Raw genomic sequence first — 24,640 nt, forward strand, 5'->3', positions numbered from 1 at the left:
GCAGCAGATACATGGAAAAAAATGTCACTTGGTTAAACACAACACATACACAAGGTGTGCAGGATGTGCACAGGCATACCCTAATGTTGGATGTTGTCAGCAAAATTCTGATGCGCTGAAAGTGTCTGAGTCATTCATGGAGCTATGTACTAAGCTTTGGAGAGATATAGGGCCTCATTCAGAGGCGGTCGGAGGATGCAAGCGGTCGCTCAGAAACTGGGCGGCCACTTGCATCCTGACCACCTGCCTCTGTTGCGGTCGTTAGGCTGTGGGTTAACCGCTCGGGTGATGGTTGCGATGGTCATTGACCATCGCGACCATTGGGGCTTACGACGAGACCCTAGGGTAGGGTCTCACTTGTCGTAAGCCCCGGAGAGCTTCTGGCTCTGTCAGAGCCGGAAGTTCTCCACTGACATCACTAGTGATGTCAGTGGGGCCTGCCCCAAACGGCAGGCGTTCCCATGGGAACGCCTCCGTTTGGGCTGCCATCCCCCGGCCCGCCTTCCAAACGGGGCTAGCTGTCAATCAACATCGACAGCTCGCCCCTTTTGGAAAGAGACCCGCTACGACCGGCGCTGTCAGTCGTAGCGGGTCTCATGCATGCGCACGAGGAAGCCAGCTCCCTCGTGCGCATGCGCACTGGCAAAACATCGAGGCGGCCGTGCGGTCGTAGACCGTACGGCCGCCTCTGAATAAGGTCCATAAAGTGGAAGGAGATAAAGTACCAACCAATCAGTTTCTGTCATTTTTCAAACACAGCCTGTAAAGTGACAGTTAGGAGCTGATTGCTTGGTACTTTATTTCCGTCCACTTTATTTCTCTCCAAGGTTTAGAACATAGACCCATCAGTGACTTACAAGACGTAGCAACACAGCGGTGTCCTCTCCCTTACATTACACCCTAATTATCTCCCACCCCAGAGGAGCTGAGGATGGAGCAATGCAGTGAGTTGTATATATACTACATAAAATATATTGCCCTGGGAGCATTACTGTTTCGCATAATATGAATTGGTGGGACTACTGTGTGTTACAATATGAGGTTCCAAAATTCAAATAAGATCAATGGGGAAGGAAATGTGAACTTCCCTTTTTCCTAGAGAAAGAAGTTGCAAAGTGTATGCGGCATATGACAATATGGGGAGAACATAAAAATAGCACTAGACACACCACTGTTGTTGTCTTAGCCCTGCCCAGATGGTGCCTGACATACTCCTACGATGGCACATTGCAATGCAGAGTATCCCTCTCTAGATTTCACTAGTGAAATGTGCTGCGCACACCTATGCACATACAAGAACCAATATAATATAAACAGTAGCACATACCTGATTTATTGTCAACCGAGGAATCTGGTCAGCCAGCTTACCATCGGTCATAGTAATGATTATAGAAGCCGTTTTTCCTCTACTGGCTTTCTCAATTTCCTCATTTGCCTGTAAAGTAAAAAAATGATTCAATCATTGTGGAATTTTGCATGTCATTTTCTGTGCACTTTATTCATATTGCTGCAGTTATAAAGAACTAGTGTATTTCATACCATAAGTCATGTTTATTAACTTTGCTCAAATGGAGCATCTCTGAATATATTGTAACTAGTCATTTTTCTTTGTAAATGTTTAATAAATTGACAGAGTGGTAGAGTTAGGCAATTGTTTCAGACCATAGGATTGGGGAAATAGCAAATTGAAGTAAATACATTTTAAGAAGCACAATTCCTTACTAGTGGTTTAAAGGGAATGGGTATGAAGTCCCAGCGGCTGAAAATGCTGACAGGGGTGGTAAGTATGCTAACCCTACCCCTCTCCTCCATCTAACCCTAACCCTCCCTTAGCGGTGCCTAAACCTAACCTCTCCCCGGTGGTGCCTAATCCTAACCTTCCCCCAGGGGTGCCTGACCCCAACCCCCTCTTTCCGCACCCTAAACCTAACCCTCCCGGGGGGGATGCCTAACCCTAACCTCCCCCAGGTAGTGCCGAAGCCCCTCTCCCCATACCCTAACCCTCCCTGGAGAGTGACTAACCCTAATATCCCCCTGGGGCCCCCGCGGCTAACAGCTTACAGGGCCCGCTTACCTTCGTTCGGGATGCCGGCTGTCGGGATTACGTCATCGGGCTAAAAATTGGCGCCGGTATTTTGACGTCTATCTTTAGTCCTAGGTCGGGATTCTGACGTTGGGATTCCGATGGCCAGCATCCCAGCCGTCAGTAAATTAACTACATACCGTTTAAAGGACATGTCCAGCTTCTAATATGTCCTAAAATATGTTGGTGTTCAGCACCTTTACCTTGGTAGCAAGAGTTCCTCCAATAGAATGGACACATATTTAGCCTTAATAGCATAGGTCCTAATAAGCAAAACTGTTACACAGTGGAGTGCTAAATCAGTCTAATTCAGTGTTTCTCAAACTCGGTCCTCAGGGGCCCACGCAGTTCACATTTTCCAGATAACTTAGCAGGTGCAGAGATGCATTCATTACTCACTGACACATTTGGAGGAGCTAATTATTTCACTTGTGATTCTGTGAGGAGACCATGAAAACATGCACTGTTTGGAGTCCTGAGGACCGAGTTTGAGAACCTGTGGTCTAATTTTTTATGAGGTCTGGTGCTGTGTTATCCGGGATGCAAGTAAATCTCTGGCTTAGCTGCTACCAGTTAGTGGGTGGCATGCTGATCTGAGCATGTTCTAAGGAAGGGCATATGTTACAAAATCTATGGGCTGACAGAATAAATACACAGCTGCCATCCACAATTGCTGCCTTGGCAGATTCACTGCTTTCAAGTCCACAGGTCCAGGAATAAAGTCCATTGCCAAGACATAACCCCCCCGCAATGGAACAGCTACCAGATGGCCTTGGTTTATCTAGATAAGTGGGCATTGAAGGTTAAGGTCAAATATGGGGTATGAACCCCAGAGGCAGTTTTCCAGGAACATTTGTTCCACAAAACCTGCAATCAACAGGCATAACATAATTAGTAAATCCTTGGAACTATGAACAGTTATTATACCCAAATATAGCAGGTGGTAAAAACTATACCACTTGTTGATAGTTGTTGAAGCTTTGCAGATATTGGCCCTCATTCAGAGCCGCTCGTTAGCGGCAGTACGCTCGTTCCGAGCGATGTTTGCACATCTGCGCATGCGTACGCTTTTTAGTACGCATGCGCGAACCAGTCAGTGCGGCCGAAAATCCTTTGTACGCTATATAGCGAGTGCCTGCTATTTTGAGTGACAGAATGAGGCGTATGTGGGTGGTAACAGGGGAAGGTGCTTGAAAATGGGGAGTGGAGATCCGAACGCAGGCGTGCTTAAAGGTCAAAACGGGCGTTTTATGGGTGTGTATATTTAAAACAGCAGCGTCATTGACCACGTCACTGGGTTATTTTATAGCCAGAACTGCACGCAAATTTGTGGTAGCAAACACCAACCACAAGAATAGCGAGCAGTTCATACGCTGGTCGATGTACTCGATTAATCTAATAAATAGCGGACATGACGTAGGATGCGTGCGGCCAGGGGGCGTTTTTAACAAATAAACGAGCGTATGTTTTGCTCGTTCGTTCAGACTTAGAGGTGTGAACAGACTGCAATGTGCGTACGGATCATTTGAATAGCCACCCCTTGTTTTTAAACGAACGACCGCAAATAGCGTCCGGCTCTGAATGAGGGCCATTGTTCCAAAAGTCTGAACTGAACTTTTGGAACTGAGGGTGGTATGCAGAAGAAAGATGAAAAGTGCTATACTTAGAAGTTAACTGAACTGCTTTTTCCAAAACAATGGGCCTGATTCAGACCCACTCGCGAGCGGCTGTCCGCTCGCAAGTGGGTCGATGTTATGCACTGAGCATGCGCACGACGGAGGGAGCTCCGTCGTGCGCATGTGCCAGACGCGACGAGCGAAGGAAAGTCCTTCGCTCGTTGTGTCCGATCAAAGGGGGCGTGCTGTCAATGTTGATTGACAGCACGCCCCCTTTGGTGGGCGTGCCGGGGGCGTGCCTCCCTGACGGGGGCGTTCCCACGGGAACGTCTCCCGTCAGAAGCCGGCCCACTGACATCACTAGTGATGTCAGTGGGAGTGATTTTGGCTCTGATAGAGCCAAAATCACTCCGGAGCTTGCGGTTGAAAACCTCAACCGCAGGCTCCGGCTCGCAAATTCGATGGTCGCGATGGTCTCGACCATCGCGGCCATCACAAAGCACGCTTGTATAGCCTGTGGGTGGTGACCCACAGCTATACGAGCGTCCAGGAGGACGCTCCATGAAAATGGAGCCCGGCCCTCATTCAGAGCGTGCGCTCTGCTCAGAGCGTACGGCTCTGAATGAGGGCCAATGTCCTCTGGAAACCAGGTCAGTAAATCATTAATCAGTTTGTGGAGCAATTGGTAGACATGAGTAGAAAAGGAACAAATGTGCCTCTTTGGAAAAGCTATCCAAATATAATGTAATGAACTTCTGATTTAGCCAATTACACAATAAAGTCCATTGGGGTGGAACACAATGGACTTTATAGTTAAATAACCATCTACCTGAATCACCATTCTTGGTACCTTCTTCAAGAGTATGGACATTCATTATGCCTAGTATGTAGTAAATGTACCTCTTGTGCAAAAAAAACCTCAGCAATAAACTGTTGCAAGGACCAGATCCAGATGGAGCAATTCTCAATGATTACATTGAACTTTAGGTTCTAGGATCAGGGTCTCCATGATGACATGACCAGAAGCAATGGGAGTACAATTGATCATTTCCAAAGGAAAAGAACCCTCTGTCTTCATAAAAGGTAAGTGATGTTATTAAACAAAAGCTTAATCCATGAAGTTTCCAACAGACCCTGAATCAACCAAAGCTGATACTTTGAAGATTTTGTCAAGAGCTGTGATCTGTAGGGGTAATGAGGCATACAATCATGCTATGCCCACAGCAGAAATCAGGAGATACTCTTTCTGGGTCTTCTGCAGAGGACACATTCCACAAGGAAGTCATTTACACTTCCACAATACATCCATATGTTTTTTTCATAATTTTAACAAGCTTTCCTCTGTATTATAATAGCCTCAAACACCTCCAATCTGCATAGGTTCTTGTTCATAAAAGGACAAGGGGAAGCAGAGGAGAGGCTGCATAAGAGCAGATCAGTTGTATAATCTATATTGAGAGAGATAGAATTCTGTCTCACATTTGCTATAATATATTGAAGAATATGACCATCATCCCTATATTCAATGAATAGGGAATGAGGGGGTGCTACCAATTCTGAGACAAATATAAAAGGAAAAGAGAGTACTCTAGAACAGGACATTATATATAAAAGATATTAGGAGTGTGTCCATACTGTCTTCTTCTTTCCTATAGGTTCTTATTCATTCTGTATAGTCAGTTTGAGTTTTGGGCAAAATAAGATAACATGTGGCAACATGACTGGTGGATTGGTGATGCTGGTCTGTACGCTTCTCTCTCTCTTATAGATGAATGTTAATGGTATTACACCTTTAAATAAATTATTTAAAGTATTCTGGATGATCCACTTGTGCCAAAATATCTTTCATATCATATCTTTCAGATAGCAATGAAATAGGTGATGCCGGTCTGCGTAGTTCCTTTCAGTGTCATTCACCAATCAACAAAACTGTTGTATATTCAGACACTGAATGATTACCCTACTGTAGTTGTTTCAGGGAGACCACTGCAGTGGACATGTAATGTGAGTTAATGTCCCCGTAAATGATTGTTCAAAATTGTGCATAAAGTTTAAGATGTAATCCCAGTTTTGTAAGTATGGGGTGGCTCAATCGAGTCTGTAACATTTTAATAATCCCCATTTTTAAGGGACCAGTGGAATAACAGAAAAAAAAACAATGTAAACTGAACCAGGAAATTATGGTACGTACTTGCTTTGCTCCTTGTCAAAAATGAATGGAATGGACTTGGCAGGTGGATATGGCTTTTCAGCAATTGGCAAATTTCTGGCTCCTTAATACCTATAGTATTTACAGATTCAGATAATCTGGGAGCACTGGCAATTGCTCCTGTAGAATACATTGCAACTAGATTATTATGTGAGGTCTGATGTGGTGTTTTCTGAGATGCACTTGGAAAGTAGAAGTTAGAATTCCTTTGTCAGGATACAGTAGGTGTAGGAACAGTGAGCAAGATAATAATCTGTAGCTATCTGCAGTGGAAGTACCAAGATGATCAGTAGTAGCTGCTGAGGAAAAGGAGTTGGAGAGTCTGTAGTCAAAGCAAGGAACTGAGAGATGGGAGGTTTGTAAGAAATAGCCAAGATCAAACACAGATCAAATTAAAAGTCAAAAGAACACTGAATCAAGGCAGGAAAGTATCTGTCAGACTTGGAAATCCCCAGGATGAAGGGCATTGGCTGCTACCAATAAGTGGGCAAGTTTACTGAGCTGATCATTCTCCAAGAACGGACACCTACTGTGTTATTATGTTGGGTTAATTAGTGAAGCAGGACCACAATGCTCAATGTCCTTTGAGAAGAGCCCATTTCATCAGTGGCATCCCAGTTCATAGAAAAGGACTCCTTGGAGATGGACCCCCCCACACACAAGTGGACCAAGCATCATCGAATGACATATCTAACACTGAAGTATCCTTTGAATAGTGGTTTATCTGTTACTAATATATATAATAAGAAATGTTAATAGATTATTAGTTGAAGAGTGCATTATAGCAACAGGAGCTATATGAGAAAAAAATATTATGACTGGCCATGTCCAAACTTGGGGAAAACTAAGCAAAATCAACCTTAACTAATAATGGGTTGTCATTCAGGGCAGAAATACAGTCATTGAGCTGTGATCTGTTCTATTTTAATAAGGCATGATGCAGTCACCAGATGCTGTTCAGTTATATTTAGAATCCAACAAAAGAAATATAAGCCACATGTTTCTCTAGAACATTTGCTGATTCACAGAACATTCTTAACCAATTTGTCGTAAATTGTATTGCAATTTATTATATAACACATAATCATTCACAAACTTCTGAAAATATTATGCACAATCCTTTCTGTTGTTACCCAATATTTTCAAGGGAAAGCTATATCTATATATTAAGAATACATACAAACAATACATTCTAAGGAAAATTGCAAACATTTTAAATAGTAAGCTTAATCAAATAATAAATAAATAATAAGCTGGACGGCGCTGATCTAGAACAAAACAGTTTAATTAATAACACTTTCAAATATGTTCTGTAAACCAAATATAAACAAATCAAAATACTGTATATTTGATGTGTTTTTAGAATGTTTAGAAAATGAGAAATAGTTTACATGATGAGCGTTAACATTGGGCAAACACCACCATGTTATTACTCAAAGGGGGGTATTCATTAAAGCTTGGAGAGAGATACAACTGTGAAAGATAAAGTACCAACCAATCGGTTCTTAACTGTCATTTTTCAAACAGAGCCTGTAAAGTAACAGTTTGGAGCAGATTGGTTGGTACTTTATCTCTCTCCACTCTATCTCTCTTGGCACATATCGCTCACAATTATATTTCTCTCCAAGCTTTCATCAATACCCCCTAAAACCATTGTATTTTTGTACACATACATGCAATGTAAGCATCATTGCCACTATCATTTTGAGAACTAATTCACTTTCAGCTAAACTGTATGCAAATAATATTTTCTGATGAAATTGTGGTGAATTTTGATAATTCTTGAGCTAAATAGCTATTCTTCTTTATCAACTCATATATATTTTCATGCCTCCTAAAAATAATTGTAGACATGTTTAGTGACTACGGTGGATATATATCAAGCTATTTGCAAGCAGAGAAGCTGCCATAGCAACCAATCAGCTTCTACTTTTCCTTTCATAGAATGTACATGATACATGATAATGCTAGTTAGAAGCTGATTGGTTGCTATGGACAACTTGTCCACTTCTCCATGCTTTAGCAGGCTTGATACAGTTTACTCTATATTTTTATACATATATATCAAAAGGAAACTTTTTCATGTGTACAATGGGACATTCATTACCCAAAACCCACTCTATAGTAAACATAGTATATTTTATGTAGCACATAAATTTTATAGAGTAAATATGCAATTATCTATTATATGTCTAAATTGATATTAAAGAAAATGATTTGACAATATTTCCTCTATGCTATATAGACCTCCATGGCACTGGAACCCACCAATGGATACTCTGGTGATGGAATACATATGAATACTTGTGTCCGGCGTTTCAAATCCCGACAGTGGCAGGCCGATACGGCTGAAAATACTGATCGTCCCCAGGTATGTATGAACTAACCTAACCCCCTTAACCCTAACCTTCCTTAAGGGTGCCTAACCCTAACCTTCCCCCCAGTGCCTAACCCTAATCCCCCCTCTAAGTGTCTAAATCTAACCCCCCCTTCCCCGCCGCCTAAACCTAAGTCCCCCGGGGAGGTGCCTAACCCTAAGTCCCCCCCGGGGATGCCTAACCCTAACCCACCCTCCCCCTAGCCTAACCCTAACCTCCCTGGGGGTGCCTAACACTAAGTCCCCCCGGGAGCCCTAAACCTAACCCTCACCCCTCCACGGCTGTCCGCAGCGGCGTACCGCATCACTTCGATCGGGATGCCGGGCGCCGGTCTCCCGGCATCGGAAAAATTACTGGCGTCTACATCAATACGCCGGTCATTTCACCCTCGCCGGGATATGACAGTCGGGAAGCCGGCTGTCGGTATAATGTCAGCCAGCTTCCCGAATGCATACCCTGGTGATGATGTCTGAATGGATACTAAAAAAGATAACTTAATTAGAATTAAACCTGTCACAATCTCCTAACTGAGGATGACACTTATCATAACATTTTCGAACCTGTTTATTGGACTGGCTTGTAGACCCTTTGGACCTGATGCAGAGTTAGAAATAAATCAGACATACATTGATGAAAATAATCAAGCATGGAAAAAAGTTGAGCACTTGAGATGTCAGTGCCTCTGCGTGCGTAACAGGTTTACTACTAGTCATCTTTATCATTTAGCACCTGTCCTATACTAACTGCAAAAAAATATACATTTGCCTTAACACGTTCTCACTGAACTTTACCTATGAGAGAACGCATACTCAGTGTACTGTAGGTGCAATTGAAATAATTACGATCTGCATTGCCCATACTTGCGTACACCCATTACACAGGTCTGCTATGAATAAGCTTTTTTAACGAATTTATGTGATACTTATAGATTTTTGGCTTCTGAACACGAAAATTACTCCCGATTTTGCATATCACATCACGTTTTTCTGCAAAACGTGTATTTATGAATGTCATTTTTTTAATATTCTTCAAAGTAATAAATGTATTCTGCCTACATTTATAATAAAACATTGTCTTAAATGAATTCAGTCAGTTGTATAGAACGTTGCAATTCAGTTTTCACCATAAAACTTCCCCCCGCCCAGTGCCAGATAAAGGTCCACATGGTCCTGGAGCTGAACTTTACAAAGGGCCCAAACCCCATACTGTCTAACATTGCACACACACAAAAACTACAACTACAAGGTGAGTTGGCGAAGGTGGACCCAAATACCACAGGTGCAACACAGTTTTGCCCTGTGCCGGCTCATTTTAACCCCTGCCTAAAAAGTTTAGAAATTGGAAAAAATAATGTTATCAAATCCAGTTTAGTAGATCCAAATAAAGTTTTACTTCCACCTCTACAAATTAGGACAGATGAAACAATTTATAAAAGCACTGCATAAAGAAGGAGAAACTGCCAAATATATTTGCACCAAATTCCCTAACCTATCTGATGCTAAACTGAAGGAAGGCATTTTTACAGGCCCTGTCATTTGAAAGTTAATAAAAGATGAACATTTCAGTCGTGTAATGAATATTGTGGAGCTTTCGGCGTTGACTTTGTTCAAACAAGTGATTTCAAAATGTTTAGGCAATGTCAAGGATCCAAACTACAAATAAATTGTCAGGGAATTGCTTAATAGTTACAGAAACCTTGGCTGCAATATGAGTTTAAAGGTAAATTTTTTTAATTCCCATATTGAGCGTTTCCCGAATAATCTCGGAGACTACAGTGAAGAACAGGGTGAACAGTTCCACCAAGACGTTAAAGATGTAGAAAGAAGATACCAGGGTCGTTGGGACGTCACTGGATGATACACAGAGACGACACAGAAAAAGCTTATAAGCAAAAAGCGCCAAAACGAAGTTTGAAGACAAAAGGAGCACTGTATGTGGAGACAGAAGCGGTGCAGGCTGGAGAGACAGAAGGGGTGCTGGCTGGGGAGACAGAAAGGTTGCTGGCTGGAGAGGCATACGGGGCACTGGGTGAGGAGACAAAAGTGGTGCTGGGTGTGGAGACATAAGGGATGCTGGCTGGAGAGGCAGAAGGGGCACTGGGTGGGGCGACAGAAGGGGCACTGGGTGGGGAGTCAAAAGGTGTGCTGTCTGGAGGTGACAGAACGGGTGCTGGCTTCAGAGACAAAAGGGGTGCTTGCTGGAGAGAGAGACGTGGTGCTAGCTGGGAAGACAGAAGGGGTGCTGGCTGGGGAGACAGAAGGGATGCTTCCTGGAGAGACAAGGGGTTCTGGCTGAAGAGAGAAAAGGGGCGCTGGCTGGAGAGACAGAAGGGGGCTGGCTGGAGTTGGCGAGATACTGTGGAGCTGGGGTTGCCGAAACATGGGGGAGCTGCCTATTTTGTCAGTCCTGGGCCCCACAATTTCTGATGGCAACCCTGTAGCTTGGTATTTACTATTTTCCTTGGTTTGTTTCTACAGGCTGCTATTAATGATTTATCATTCTGCACATTGTCTTGGCATACCACTGAGAAGCACAGTGCCTTGTCACATGATGTAGTGAGCAGAGAACCTTCCAACCACCACTCTAAGCTCTGTCATTTGCCATCAATTGACATACTGGGGCAGATGTACTAAGCTTTGGAAAGTGATACATTTGAGAGTGATAAACTACCAACCAATCAGCTCCTGTCATTTTTCAAACACAGCCTGTGAAGTGACAGTGAGTGGCTGATAATTTATCACTTTCCAATTTATCACTTTCTAGAGAGAGCTTAGTAATCTTCCCCACTAAGAGCTGTGAACCTGTGTGACACTGCAGCTTTACTTTACGCCCTCCACAGTGATTTTAAAAGGGAGGTAATCATTTCCAGGAGGAAAGCTAGGGAAAATGCCTGCTTAAAATGTAGTTATTTTGCTTTTTAAAGACACATACACACAAAAAAAACATACAGTATATGTGGGATTCAGTTGCATTCACATTAAAAACCATAGTTATTTTATTTGGACACTTTCAAAAATTAGTAAATACTTATAATAATGGTAATCAGAGCTTTATTTATGACTAGGATACATATAAATTAAAAACATAAGTATTAAACCTAACTACTTACTAGCTCAAAGCCTTCGTGCATGTAAGTTTCACCAATCGGAGTTACACCATGCAGATCTTGAAGTCCTTTCTTAATTTTGTCTCTGTAAAAAAATAATGGTAAAATATTGAATATAATAGATTGATGTCTAATTTAATGATACTAGTTACCTCAAGCCATTTAATATATATATATATATACAAAAAAAGTATCAATACTGCTTTAAAAAACACATAAGATCATAAGATGATCATTAGAAATTAAAAACTGCATATTTGTAAATGTGTCCTTCAAGAAACCACATAAGTGATACAGTGTACAGACATTTTCCTGTAGAAGACTCGTGTAGTTTTAACACTTGATTAGCATTTAAGTGTGAAACAAGTGACAGTGCTAAGATTAATTCAAATCAGTACTGAGATAACTAAAAACACCATGGTAATCTGATAATGCCTTCACATCATAGCGAAAACGGTTTGCATAAACCTAAAAACGCATACACGTGATATGTGCATGTACCTATCTACAATACTTATTTTCTGGTTGTGGCGTGATTTGAGAATTTGAAAATGGAATGTAAAAGGTGGACAGTTTTAATATGAAATATGTTGCTTTATATAGAAGAACCGGCATATCATTAGAAGGGAAGGGGGGTTTGTATAATTTGGATGATTTTGGCATCCCACTCTGCAAAAGTCTTTGCACAGGGAGATGGACAAACTGACTAATGGTGCATACACACGGTCAGATTTTTCTTCAGATCTGAACAATAATGATTTTAAAAATCATTCAATCGTTCATATCTGAAGGAAAATCTGGAATGTGAGGCTTCAACAATGAACGATGCGCGTTCCTGATTGTCAGATAACAATATCTAACATTTGATGTGTTTGCAGTCAGATTCAGACGATTTCATTAATTTTAATACTGTTAAAAATCGTTTGTAGCTCGTAGTTCATGAAATCGTTGGTAAAATCGTTCAAATCGTTCGTCTACAGATCTGACCGTGTGTAAGGCGCCATAAGTATATGTGATCAACCTGCTTTTCCTAGATCAGCATAGCAAGATGATGGATGGACTCTTTTCTGGTTTACAAAGCAGTACCTATTAAGTTATTTTATGTCTAGTGTAGAGAAAACTCATCAAGTTTTGTAGTGGAAGAGTTCTTTTCCACAGAAAGCCATGTTAAATAGAATTTGTAAATTTGCAATTTGTGGAATGAATAGAGCTGTGACAACAATGGTAAAAATAACTATGTTGTGTGATTGAGATAGAGCGGAAAGCCCTGAAGACCAAATTTTGTTGGCAAAACTAATACAATATGGGCTATTTCACACAAAATAGTTTTGTCCGTCCGGCAAAAAAAGTCCGTATTTTTACTGTTATTTAACTTCAGTGGATGTTACAAATATTTTAGGGCTTCCACAGTGCACGAACACAGAACGGTCGTCGTTTCACAGCCGTGATAACCTGTGACTAGTACGGCTGTCGTCCATGGTTTCAGTGTTAAAGATTGAAAAGAGAGTCATCACACACGGCACAAAACCGTTTGTTAAAGGGACTGATCCACAGGAAAAGAAAGTCAGGTTTTTTTCTGCCCGGACAAAAACGTATTGTGTGCAAAGAGCCTATCAAGTGCAAATGTGAAACAAGGTGAATATTTTACAAAACGGTTTTTAAAAATTTAGCTTAGCATTAACTGAATTAACAATTTGTTAACCTGTTCCAATAAGTTAGGAGATATGGCCTTCACTCAACAGAACAGAGCACCTATGTTCTACAGTCGAGTCACATTTGTCACAACGCCGCCGAATCCAGGTTGCTCCTACCTGGTCCAGCGACACCGGAGCCCGGGCTGGTGTGTGACAGCGGGCGGGAGATCCCCGGCACCCGTTGTCAGCTGCTCCTCTTCTCCCCCGGCGGCTGTGTGCAGCCGGCCGCGGCTTCCTTAGAAGAGCGCACGCCGCTCTGTTAAAGCATTTAAAAGGGACAGCCGCCAAAGTAGGGAAGCGCTGATTGGAGTTAGTTGAACTCTGACCTATAAAAGGAAGTTCCTGGGAGCACTCCAGTGTCAGAGTATAGGCTCCATTACCATACTCCAGCGTTCCTGTGCATATACTGATTATTGGTTCTGACCCTTGGCGTGTTTTGTGACTCTGATTCTGCCTGACCCTGGTTCTACGTTGACATCTGGTTCTGACCTCGGCTATTCCCTGTGACCCGTTTACATCTGCTCCCTGGTTACGCTTCGGCCTTGTGGTTCTGACCTCGGCTATTACCTGTGACCCGTTTACATCTGCTCCCTGGTACCACTTCGTCCGTGTGGTTCTGACCCGGCTAAGTTGACTACGCTCAAGTCTCCTGTATGCCGACCAAGTGCCAGCACCTGTATAGGGAAACCTAACCTGAGGGCTGCGACCTGTGTGTCGGATGCAGCCAAGTCCATACCTTCTTGCAAGGGTCCCTGGTGAAAACCGCTGGCACATTAGATTCCGCGCCTCAGGCATAGGTCTAGCCAATTCCCTGAATACGGGTAGCATCCACTATCCGCACGTGAGTTTGTGACAGAATACTTTGGCCCAAAAAACATGGACGCTGCTGGTAACATATCGCCCCGAGACTTACTCGAGAACCTACTTGCTAGAGTCGAGAAGCAAGAACAAGATCAAGCCCAGATTAGGCAGTGTCTCCAGACTTTAATGCAACAAGTCAGTACCACTCAGCTGGCACCGTCACTATCAGCCCCACCTCCTACGGTGACTGTACAGGCCGCAAGTGCTTCTGCACCATTACGCATTATGAACCCCACGAAGTACAGTGGGGACCCAAAGGACTGTCAAGGGTTCCTGAACCAGTGCTCAATCCAATTTGAGGTTCAAGCAGAAAATTTCCAGTCAGAAAGGACGAAAGTGGATTACGTGATCTCGCTGCTGTCCGGTCAGGCCTTGGCTTGGGCCTCTCCTTTATGGGAAAGACACGATCCTCTGGTTAACAATAGCACCGAGTTCCTGAAGGTTTTCCGGAGGGTTTTCGATGAGCCCGGTCGAGTAACCTCTGCGGGATCGGCTATCCTACAGCTGATATAAGGCAATCAATCTGCAGGACAATATGCTGTGCAGTTCCGTACCCTTGCCTCAGTATTGGGATGGAACAACGAAGCTTTAGTAGCCACCTTCATGCAAGGTTTGTCTGATCAGATCAAAGATGTACTCGCATCCAGGGAACTGCTAACATCTTTGGATGACTTGATCTCCCTGTGTATCCGGGTAGATCTTCGTCACAGGGAGAGAACCAGAGAAAAGGAACAGTCTCGTCGGTTTACCTTTAAGTTCGCTCCATGAGTCATGACACCAGTGGAACCTCCAGAAGAACCCATGCAGGTTGGGAAATCTCGCCTTCCTGTCGCAGAGAGAGAAAGGAGGTTTAAAAACAAACTTTGTTTGTATTGTGGTGAACCAGGTCACCTTCTCTGTGGCTGTCCTAAACGTCCGGGAAACGAAAAGGCCTAACTGATCAAGGGCTGGTCAGATTGGGTACATTTCAACACACCCCAAATAACAGTGTAGTTCCTCAATTCTCCATTGATATGACCCTGGTCCTGGGAAAGTCCTCTGAAGTCAGTAAGGCTTTCCTGGATTCAGGTGCCGATGGCAACTTCATTACGGCCAAGAAAGTTCAAGAGCTGAGAATTCCTATTATGCCACTCCAAACACCTCTCAGCATCATCGGAGTGGATGGGAATAAACTTCCTACAGCGACCAGCCACTCTCGGACGACAGAAGTTATCATGCAAGTAGGGGCCCTCCATCGAGAATCAATAGCATTCTACATACTTCCATCAGCTGAGAGTCCTGTCATCCTGGGTCTTCCTTGGCTTCGCAAACATTCTCCTGTGCTAGATTGGGAGGAACCTCAAATCCTGGCATGGGGTCCTCAATGCCATGGCTCCTGTTTGTCATCTGTCAAACCTCCTCAGCGAGCCATTCGGAGTTCAGTCATCTCTCCATAAGTTCAGCTTCCAGCTCCATACCAGCCCTTCCAAGATGTGTTTAGTAAGAAAGCCGCTGAGACACTTCCTGCTAATAGAGACTGGGATTGCGCTATTGATCTATTACCTGGGGAAGAGCCACCTCAGGGAAGAACTTTTCCTCTCTCACTTCCTGAGTCCCAATCAGTGACTGAGTATATCCAGGAGAATCTGGAACGTGGTTTCATGAGAGAGTTCAAATCATCCGCAGGTGCCGGTCTATTCTTCGTCAAAAAGTAGGGCGGAGGTCTGAGACCATGTATTGATTACCGGGGTCTGAATGCTATTACCATCAAAGACCGGTTTCCATTACCTCTGATATCCGAACTCTTCGATCGAATTAAAGGAGAAAAGATTTTTACCAAGCTAGATCTTCGCGGGGCCTACAACTTGATCAGGATTCGGGCTGGAGATGAGTGGAAGACAGCCGTCAATACTCTTGATGGTCACTTCGAGTACCTGGTCATGCCTTTTGGGTTAAGCAATGCTCCAGCTGTCTTCCAAAAATATATGAATCACATCTTCAGGGATTTGCTCTATAAATAAGTTGTGGTGTATCTAGATGACATCCTAATATTTTCAGAGGATGTGACAAGTCATCGCCTGCATGTACGTGAAGTGCTGACACAACTTCGGGCCAACCAGCTGTTTTGCAAACTTGAAAAATGTTCCTTCGAGCAAAAGGAGCTAACGTTTTTGGGATACATTATTTCTGGTTCCTGCTTTCAGATGGATCCTGCAAAGCTAGCTGCCATTACTAACTGGTCTTGCCCTGTCGGGTTGAAAATGCTTCCTGGGATTCTATAATTTCTATTGCCAGTTCATCAAGAATTACTCTATCATAGCAGCTCCCATTACTGCACTCACCAAAAAAAGGACAAGATACTCGGAGATGGTCTTCCACAGCTGAAGAGGCCTTTGTTCTTTTAAAACAGTGCTTCATGTTAGCCCCTATTCTAAGACAACCTGACTGCGATCTGCCTTTCTTCTTGGAGGTGGACGCCTCCACGGTGGGAGTTGGGGCAGTACTGTCACAGAAGGATGAGTGGGGCAAGTGGTACTCCTGTGGGTTCTTTTCCCGTAAGTTTTCTGCTCCAGAGAAAAATTATGCAGTTGGGGATAAGGAATTACTTGCCATCAAGTTAGCATTGCAAGAGTGAAGACATTTGCTGGAGGGGTAAAATTTCCGGTGACAGTCTACACAGATCACAGAAACCTCACTTTTCTCAAAACCGCTCATTGCCTGAATTATCGCCAGTCTAGGTGGTCCCTGTTTTTCGACCGTTTTAACCTGGTTGTTACCTATCGTCCAGGTAGCAAGAAGTAAAAGCTGACGCCCTGTCTTGAGCATTCAATGTGGCCCAGGAGGATGAAGTAAAGGAAGACAAACCAATTTTAAATCCTGTGTGCTTTGTTGCAGTCACTAAGGTCAAAATCCCGCCAGGGAGAACATTTGTAGCACCCGAACTCCGGTCTAAGTTACTCCAGTGGGCCCATTCTTCTCATTTTTCAGGTCATGCAGGAATGGGAGAACTCTGGAACTGATCCTTAGTAGTTTTTGGTGGCCGACTGTACGTAACCATGGTTACCAGCAAGAAAACACGTGCAGTCATCATTGCTTTGCACAAAAAGGGCTTCACAGGTATGGATATTTCTGCTAGTAAGATTGCACCTAAATCAACCATTTATCGGATCATCAAGAACTTCAAGGAGAGAGATTCAATAGTTGTGAAGAAGGCTTCAAGACGCCCAAGAACTTCCAGCAAGTGCCAGGACCATCTCTTAAAGTTAATTCAGCTGCGGGATCGGGGCACCACCAGTGCAGAGCTTGCTCAGGAATGGCAGCAGGCAGGTGTGAGTGCATCTTCATGCACAGTGAGGCGAAGACTTTTGGAGGATGGCCTGGTGTCAAGAAGGGCAGCAAAGAAGCCACTTCTCTCTAGGAAAAACATCATGGACAGATGGATATTCTGCTAAAGGTATAGGGATTGGACTGCTGAGGACTGGGGTAAAGTTATTTTCTCTGATGAATCCCCTTTCAGATTGTTTGGGGCACCTGGAAAAACACTTGTCCGGAGAAGGAAAGGTGAACACTACCATCAGTCCTGTGTCATGCCAACAGTAAAGCATCCTGAGACCATTCATGTGTGAGGTTGCTTCTCAGCCAAGGGAGTGGACTCACTCACAATTTTGCCTAAGAACACAGCCATGAATAAAGAATGGTACCAAAACATCCTCCAAGAGCAACTTCTCCCAACCATCCAAGAACAGTTTGGTGACAAACAATGCCTTTCCCACCATGACTGAGCACCTTCCCATAAAGCAAAAATGCTAACTAAGTGGCTCGGGGAACAAAACATTGACATTTTGGGTCCATGGCCAGGAAACTCCCCAGACCTTAATCCCATTGAGAACTTGTGGTCAATCCTCAAGAGGCGGGTGGACAAACAAAAATCCACAAATTCTGACAAACTCCAAGCATTGATTAGGCAAGAATGGGCGGCCATCAGTCAGTATGTGTCCCAGAAGTAGATTGACAGCATGCCAAGGCGAATTGCAGAGGTCTTGAAAAAGAAGGGTCAACACTGCAAATATTGACTCTTTGCATAAACTTCGTGTAATTGTCAATAAAAGCTTTTGACACTTATGAAATGCTTGTAATTTTACTTCTGTATATCGTAGTAACATCTGACAAATAAGCTAAAGACACTGAAGCAGCAAACTTTGTGAAAACCAATACTTGTGTCATTCTCAAAACTATTGGCCATGGCTGTACATCCAGTTCTATATATGTTGGGGGGTTGGAGCTTTGAAAACGTTGCTTGTCACTACATAAAAACATTTTTTTTTTCATTCAAAGTACAACTAAACAAGTGAATTTGGGTATACAAACAGATAGCAAGGGGGTAAATTTACTAAAGTGAGAGTTTTTAGAAGTGGAGTTGTTGCCTATAGCAACCAATCAGATTATAGCTATTACCTTCTAGAAGGTGCAAGTTAAATGTTAAGTAGAATCTGATTGGTTGCTATAGGCAACATCTCCACTTCTAAAGACTCTCACTTAAGTAAATTTAGCCCCAAGATGTAGCAGGATCCAGGATTAAATCTAACCTTTACAGTCTACAGGTATAATAAATTCTATAAAATATGTTCTTCACAAGGAGTTAGCTTACACCTACAGTACACAGTTAAATTGTGAATCAGCTGTATACAACACATAACAAACTAACATAATTCCAATGAGAGGTTACATTAGTTAATCATGTTTAAACATATTAGAATATAATAGTATACAGGAATTAGCTAAACGCATAAAACTTAATAATATAATTGTTCCAGAGATTAGAGTAGTTGAATCAAGAAGACAACTCATTTCCTTTATACTTTTTCCAGTGCACATGATATGTTCTATCCAGTATGTGGTGGGAAGGGAATAGCTGAATCCATTTTTAGATCAATGTGGTGGGTTAAATAATCATCATTGTTTAACAGAGAAACATTTTAATAATATTAAATATACACATATTAAATACAAATACTTAAAAGAAAATGGTAGTATGCTCTATTATAAAATTTTGCAGAATGTTCTACCTTCCTCTTACCTAGTTTTCCTCTCTGAGGAAATGTGGCATGCCAGGCAGAGCCAGCCCTAGGCATAGACAAACTAGGGAAATGTCTAATGCAGCTTTATGTGAATAAAGGTATTACTAATGTGGGGTATAATGTGCAAGGGACATTACTGGTGGCATTACATGTATAAAGGGAATCGGTATGAAATCGGTATGAAATAATATAATCTTCAGTGTGTCACTCGCCACCGCACCTGGCGTCTGACTGCTCTAGAGATCAGGGTAAGCCCGCGCTGAGATGACTAACGGCCGATCCTAGGCCGCAATCTGACACTCCCCCCAGGGGTGGCTAAACCTAACCCCCTCATCCCCAGGAAAACCTTGATACATACCGGGGTCCGGACGTTCTGGATTCCAGCATTCGGGATGCGAACGCCAATATCCTAATCTTCTTCTGGATATCGGCGTCGGCATTTTGCTGGGCAGCAGGATTCCGGCATTGGTATTTCGGCGGCCGGCATCCTGTCCGCCGGCAATTTAACTACATCTAGTATAAAGACATTACTAATGTGTGTGTGGCATAGTGTGTAAGGGGCATTATTGTGTGGCATTATATGTATGAGGGCATTACTACTGTGTGGCATTATGTGTAAGGGCCACTACTGTGTGGCATTATGTGTAAAATGGGTGCTACTGATGTGTGGCATTATGTGTACAAGATGCACTACAGTGTGGCGTAACGTGTATAAAGGGCAATACGATGTGGTGTAATGTGAATGACGGACACTACTGATTGATGAAACGTGAATAAGGGCCACTACTGCGAGGCATAACATGATTAAAGTAAAGGGGAACTACTGTGTGGCATAACGTGAATAACGTGTGGCATAACGTGTGGAATACTGTGTGGCATAACGTGTGGCATTACGTCACACTATCTTGTGATGTAATGTGAATAAGGTTATGCACTGTGTGGTGTAATTTGATGTTGAGGTACTATTGTGTGGCCTTCGGCGCGTGCTGTCCCTATGGGGTTGGGGGCACCAATGCTGTTTCCGGCACAAGGCACCAAACTGTGAAGATACAGCTCTGTGGATGAGGATTTCTATGAGTGAGGAGTGATGGATGTTGCTGGCTGGTGCTGTGATATGTGCTGCTGGGAGAGGAGTGCTAGTCAGAGGCGTAACTAGCGGCAGTGCTAGGCAGCACCAGCCAAAATCTTGCCTAGGGCTCAAATTGGTTAGGGCTGGCTCTGCTGCCAGGAATCCTGCTGTCAATATACACCATACTTGCCTACTCTCCCAGGATGGTAGTGATCCCGGCCCCCCGGAAGAGTGGGCAAGTCTCCCGGCTGGCGCCACCCACCCGCACCTCCTTGCCGTTCGCTTCCCCCCCCCAAGCCATTTGCTCTGCCCTATGATTGGCTGCCCGTGGTAGACGATGACACGAGGGTCGGCTCTGGTGATACATCTCCGGCATCCCGGCACGAGGAGCTGGCATGTTATCGCGTCAGTCAAGGAGCTATTTTAACTGAGGGAGGCAACACGTAGCACTCCTTTGGGTGACACTATCTCATCAGGTGAGTGGAACACATACATCACTGGCCCTTTGGCCACCTACACAATAAGCCGGCTATTGTGATTTTACACAGATACTTTCAATGTGTAGCCCAAGGACTCACTAATTGGAGGAATATGGAGCTCCATAAGCACAGTGTACTGTATTTGGATTGCATGTCCATGGAAGAATACACTTATTTTTTACAGAGTTCGGGGTGCACCCCGTTTGCAATTGCATCTCAGGTTGACACGCAACTATATACAATACCCCCTCGATTTGACACTTACATGCTGTTTGGACTTCTTTGGATCATTAGCCAGACCACCAAATTCAGCTGTATACACCAGAGATCATGAAGAACTAGATCTGATATCTGTCATCTACAGTAATTTGTGTATACACACATATGTTATTTATTTTATTTCTTGATATCCAGTGTATTGTTTTATTTTTATTTATATTGTATTTTGTTGATTGTATTTCAGTGATACATCTTGTGGAATTTTATATGCAAATTGGTCTTCTTTATAATGCACATATGCACTTTATATATGTCATAAATTTAGGACCTGAATCTGTGTTAAATACAATTTTGCTTTTATTATACATTAATAAATTGTTTTTGATCAATTTTCCTGTATCTCTTTGGTCTGGGCCAGACGATTGGCGCTATCATTTTAAATCTGCACGTTCGCCTGAAAAGGCTTAATTGGGCTGTATGGGAACGATCTTTAAAATAAACACAGTTCCCTGAAGCAGTTTGATGCAACTGCAGGCCATGCAGATTGGATGTAAGTGTAAATAGTTCATGTGTATATTTTGTACCAAGTATAGGCTGCTGCAAGTCATCACAGATGATAATAATGACTAGTATGAAACTGAGCATATGGATAAGGGTGGGCACACAGCAAAATGCGCACAACTCTGCACACGTGTGTTTATATGCATCGTTTCACTGTTACAAAGTACAGGAGTTAGGCATGGGTCATGACCCACCAGAGTATTACGGCAAGCCACCAAGAAGTTGTGGCCACTCCCTATGCACTTAGCCATATACCCATAGAACCAGAGCCATTATGATCTTATGTCGGCTCTGTATGGAGGTGGCATAAACTGTAGCTACAGATAACACTATGCAATATCATTCACCAATATTATTGTGATTCTGCTCCTCAGATGTGTAATACCTCCTGGATAAAATATATTTTTATATGACTTTGAAACCACTTTTGTTTCACTAGTCTATACAGACAATAGAAGTTACTTAATATCTGCAATATCACATATCGCAGAATTCTGGCACACCATTTTTTTTACCATGTGCACAGATGTTTCTATGTATCAACTGCACTGCTAAATGTCTGGAAAAATATTTATTGAAGCTGCCCCAAAATTTTCCGCCAATGTTTGACTGGACTGGTTTGGCAGACGATACGATTTGCTATGTATTAATTAAAGCTATTTATGCAGTGTGCATATTTTGTTTTTCACATTCATAGTGTACTATTTTGACATGATATATTTATTTCATAGAAAATTAACATAAAAAGAATTTGACCAGAAACTGGGAAAATAAGAACAACATACCAACGTTTTGTTCTGTTAAATAACTACAATGAAAGACAGCTCATCATAAACACATAAACATTGTATCATAAACAAAAAATGCTTATTAATTTCAATTTACGAAAGGGTGAAATGGTTTTCTTGTCCTATGATGTTTTTGACTTTGCAAATCTGCACCTTAGGAGGAATACAGTACTACTATTGTGGAGAAAACTTGTGGGACATCAGCTGTTCATACAGTGTTTAACCTCCAAGGAGTTAACAGATAAGCTGTATTCACGTTTTTGTTTGTATCTACGTAACTACACTATACTGTACAGTCTCCCATATTTATAACTCTCTGAATCAGGCCCTCATTATGGGTTGGTTACGGGATCCCGACAGGGTTAGGATACCGACACCTTTCGGTAGGTATTCTAACTCTTCTCCTACCTCTAACCCTCCCTCCTTGCACCCTGAACCTAACCTCCCCCCTAGTGCCTAACCCTAACCCTCCCTGCCTAGTGCCTAACCCTCCCCCCTTAGTGCCTAACCTTAACCCTCCCCCTATAACCTAACCCTAACCCCTAATCCTCCCCACTACTTACCTTTGGGATACTGGCGGTCAGAATGCAGATGCCGGGATTCTGACAGGTGTCTGGAATTTGGTGCCAGAATTCTAAGCGTTGGCATCACATGTGCCGGGATATTGAATGCATCCCATCAATATTGATGTTTGTATATGGCAACTACAGATAAACCAGATTTTCAGTTTATGGGGGAAATTCACTAGGTATACACTAGGTATCCACAACACATCAATGGAGGTTTTGACCTCAAAAACCTCTTGGTTTACTATTTGGTCAAAACTATGCCAGAAAAGCTATATGACCAATCAGAACACAAGAGAACGCACAATACACTTGAGGGCAATAATTAATTATTGATTCAAAGTACAAAAACAAGTAATACAGTATGGGGGAGATGTACTAAACCTTGGAGAGGGATAAAGTACCAACCAATTAGCTACTAACTGTCATTATTCAAACACAGGGGGAGATGTATGAAGCCCAGAAGCGGTATCAGTGTTTTTATGTGCGCTGATACCGCTTCTCCCTGATGTATAATCGGGGATCTGGGCAGTAAATGACAAGGGTACTATGCACCCGTCATTATCAGTGCTGCTATCTACAAGATAGCAGCGCCGATAGCCTGGGCCATATATGAATGGTTAGATCGCCTGACCGTTCGGCCCGCTGTAGCTGTCGCTATCGACAGCTACAGCCTGGCGCTGCCCTATACCCACAGCAGGGACAGCGATGTCCATGATGCGGCGGCTGCCGGCTCCAGGCTGCACGCGGGGATCTCGGGATACTTGCGAGATCCCGCGCATGCTCAGTGGACCCGGCTGGGACTGACACACAGTGCATCAGCACTAGGCTGATGTGCTGTGGTCTCTAGCGGGTAGCGCCGGAGGGGGGAGTTATCGCTCCCCTTCTCCAGCCAATGAGATGTTCAGACATCTCATCGGTAGTGCTTCCTGCTTCGCCTCGATAAAGAGGCGAAGCAGGAGGCATTATAGGGGCACGTTAAGTGCCGCTATAATACATCTACCCCATAGACTGTAAAGTGATAGTTAGGAGCTGATTGCTGGTACTTTATCTCTCTTCACTTTATCTCTCTCCATGGCTTAATACATCTCCCCCTATGTATCTTGTGAAGGTAAAATTATTTTATGAACAAATTAGAGGATATTTAATAATATTGAGAGGACAATCATTTAAATTATGGGGGCAATAATAATAATTTATGACAGGAGCAACATATAATAGTGTCACTTTTAATGTACTCCGTGAAACATTAACAGACTTATATTCAAGTTACCATAAAATAAGACAAGCTAAGGTTCATTCTGTTTATTCAGTGGAGGGAAATGTGCATCCAAGTACAGTGCAAGTTCCAACAAATCCAAATATATGTTATATTTAGCACACCCTTTAAAATTGGTTTCACAAATATACAAAACAAATAATGTGTAACAACAAATTGTCACTGAGTAAAAGTAAGAAAAGTAAACTGTTACTCATTCATGAATATTTGAGCCTCTTACCCACAGGCGTTTAAACACTCTGCTTGATTTGCATTTGTGTAAAAGTAAAACCTGTGCTGTTCTATATGTCCATATATATTTCCATTATTGCTTATGTCGCGTGGTTTTGCATTATGGCACGGGATTTTGCATTATGGCACGGGATTTTGCATTATGGCACGGGATTTTGAATACTGCTTGCTCCATTTCAATGAATTCCAGACAATCCATTTGAAAAAGTCAATTTATATCTACGTGAATACAAAGGGGCTGATGCAGGATAGATCATATGCCCAGTTTCATAGCATACCTCGAGGTATATTATATTTACTAATGTTCACTTTTTATTTTTGAGTGATTTACTCCAGGCAAAACCAAATGTCAAATCGAACATAAAACCAAATCCCACTCAAAGTCGTACATCGGCAAAACATTGGTACTTTTACATAGACCAGCATACAAATCCCACATTTACT

The 24,640-nt window shown here is 42.8% G+C and overlaps 1 protein-coding gene across 3 annotated transcripts in view; it reads right to left on the minus strand.

The window, feature by feature from the left end:
* Positions 1-24,640, minus strand: part of ANTXR2 (ANTXR cell adhesion molecule 2) — a 236,625-nt gene that overhangs the window by 153,181 nt on the left and 58,804 nt on the right. For all 3 annotated transcript variants that reach the window (XM_088452105.1, XM_088452106.1, XM_088452104.1), the window contains 2 exons: positions 11,396-11,477; positions 1,328-1,435 (listed from right to left, as the gene is read on the minus strand). In XM_088452105.1, coding sequence (XP_088308231.1) covers positions 1,328-1,435; positions 11,396-11,477 — 190 coding nt within the window. The remainder of the gene's footprint in view (positions 1-1,327; positions 1,436-11,395; positions 11,478-24,640) is intronic.

The sequence above is a fragment of the Taudactylus pleione genome, unplaced genomic scaffold, assembly GCF_031769625.1.
Source record: "Taudactylus pleione unplaced genomic scaffold, aTauple2 ptg000033l, whole genome shotgun sequence".
Lineage (NCBI taxonomy): Eukaryota > Metazoa > Chordata > Amphibia > Anura > Myobatrachidae > Taudactylus > Taudactylus pleione.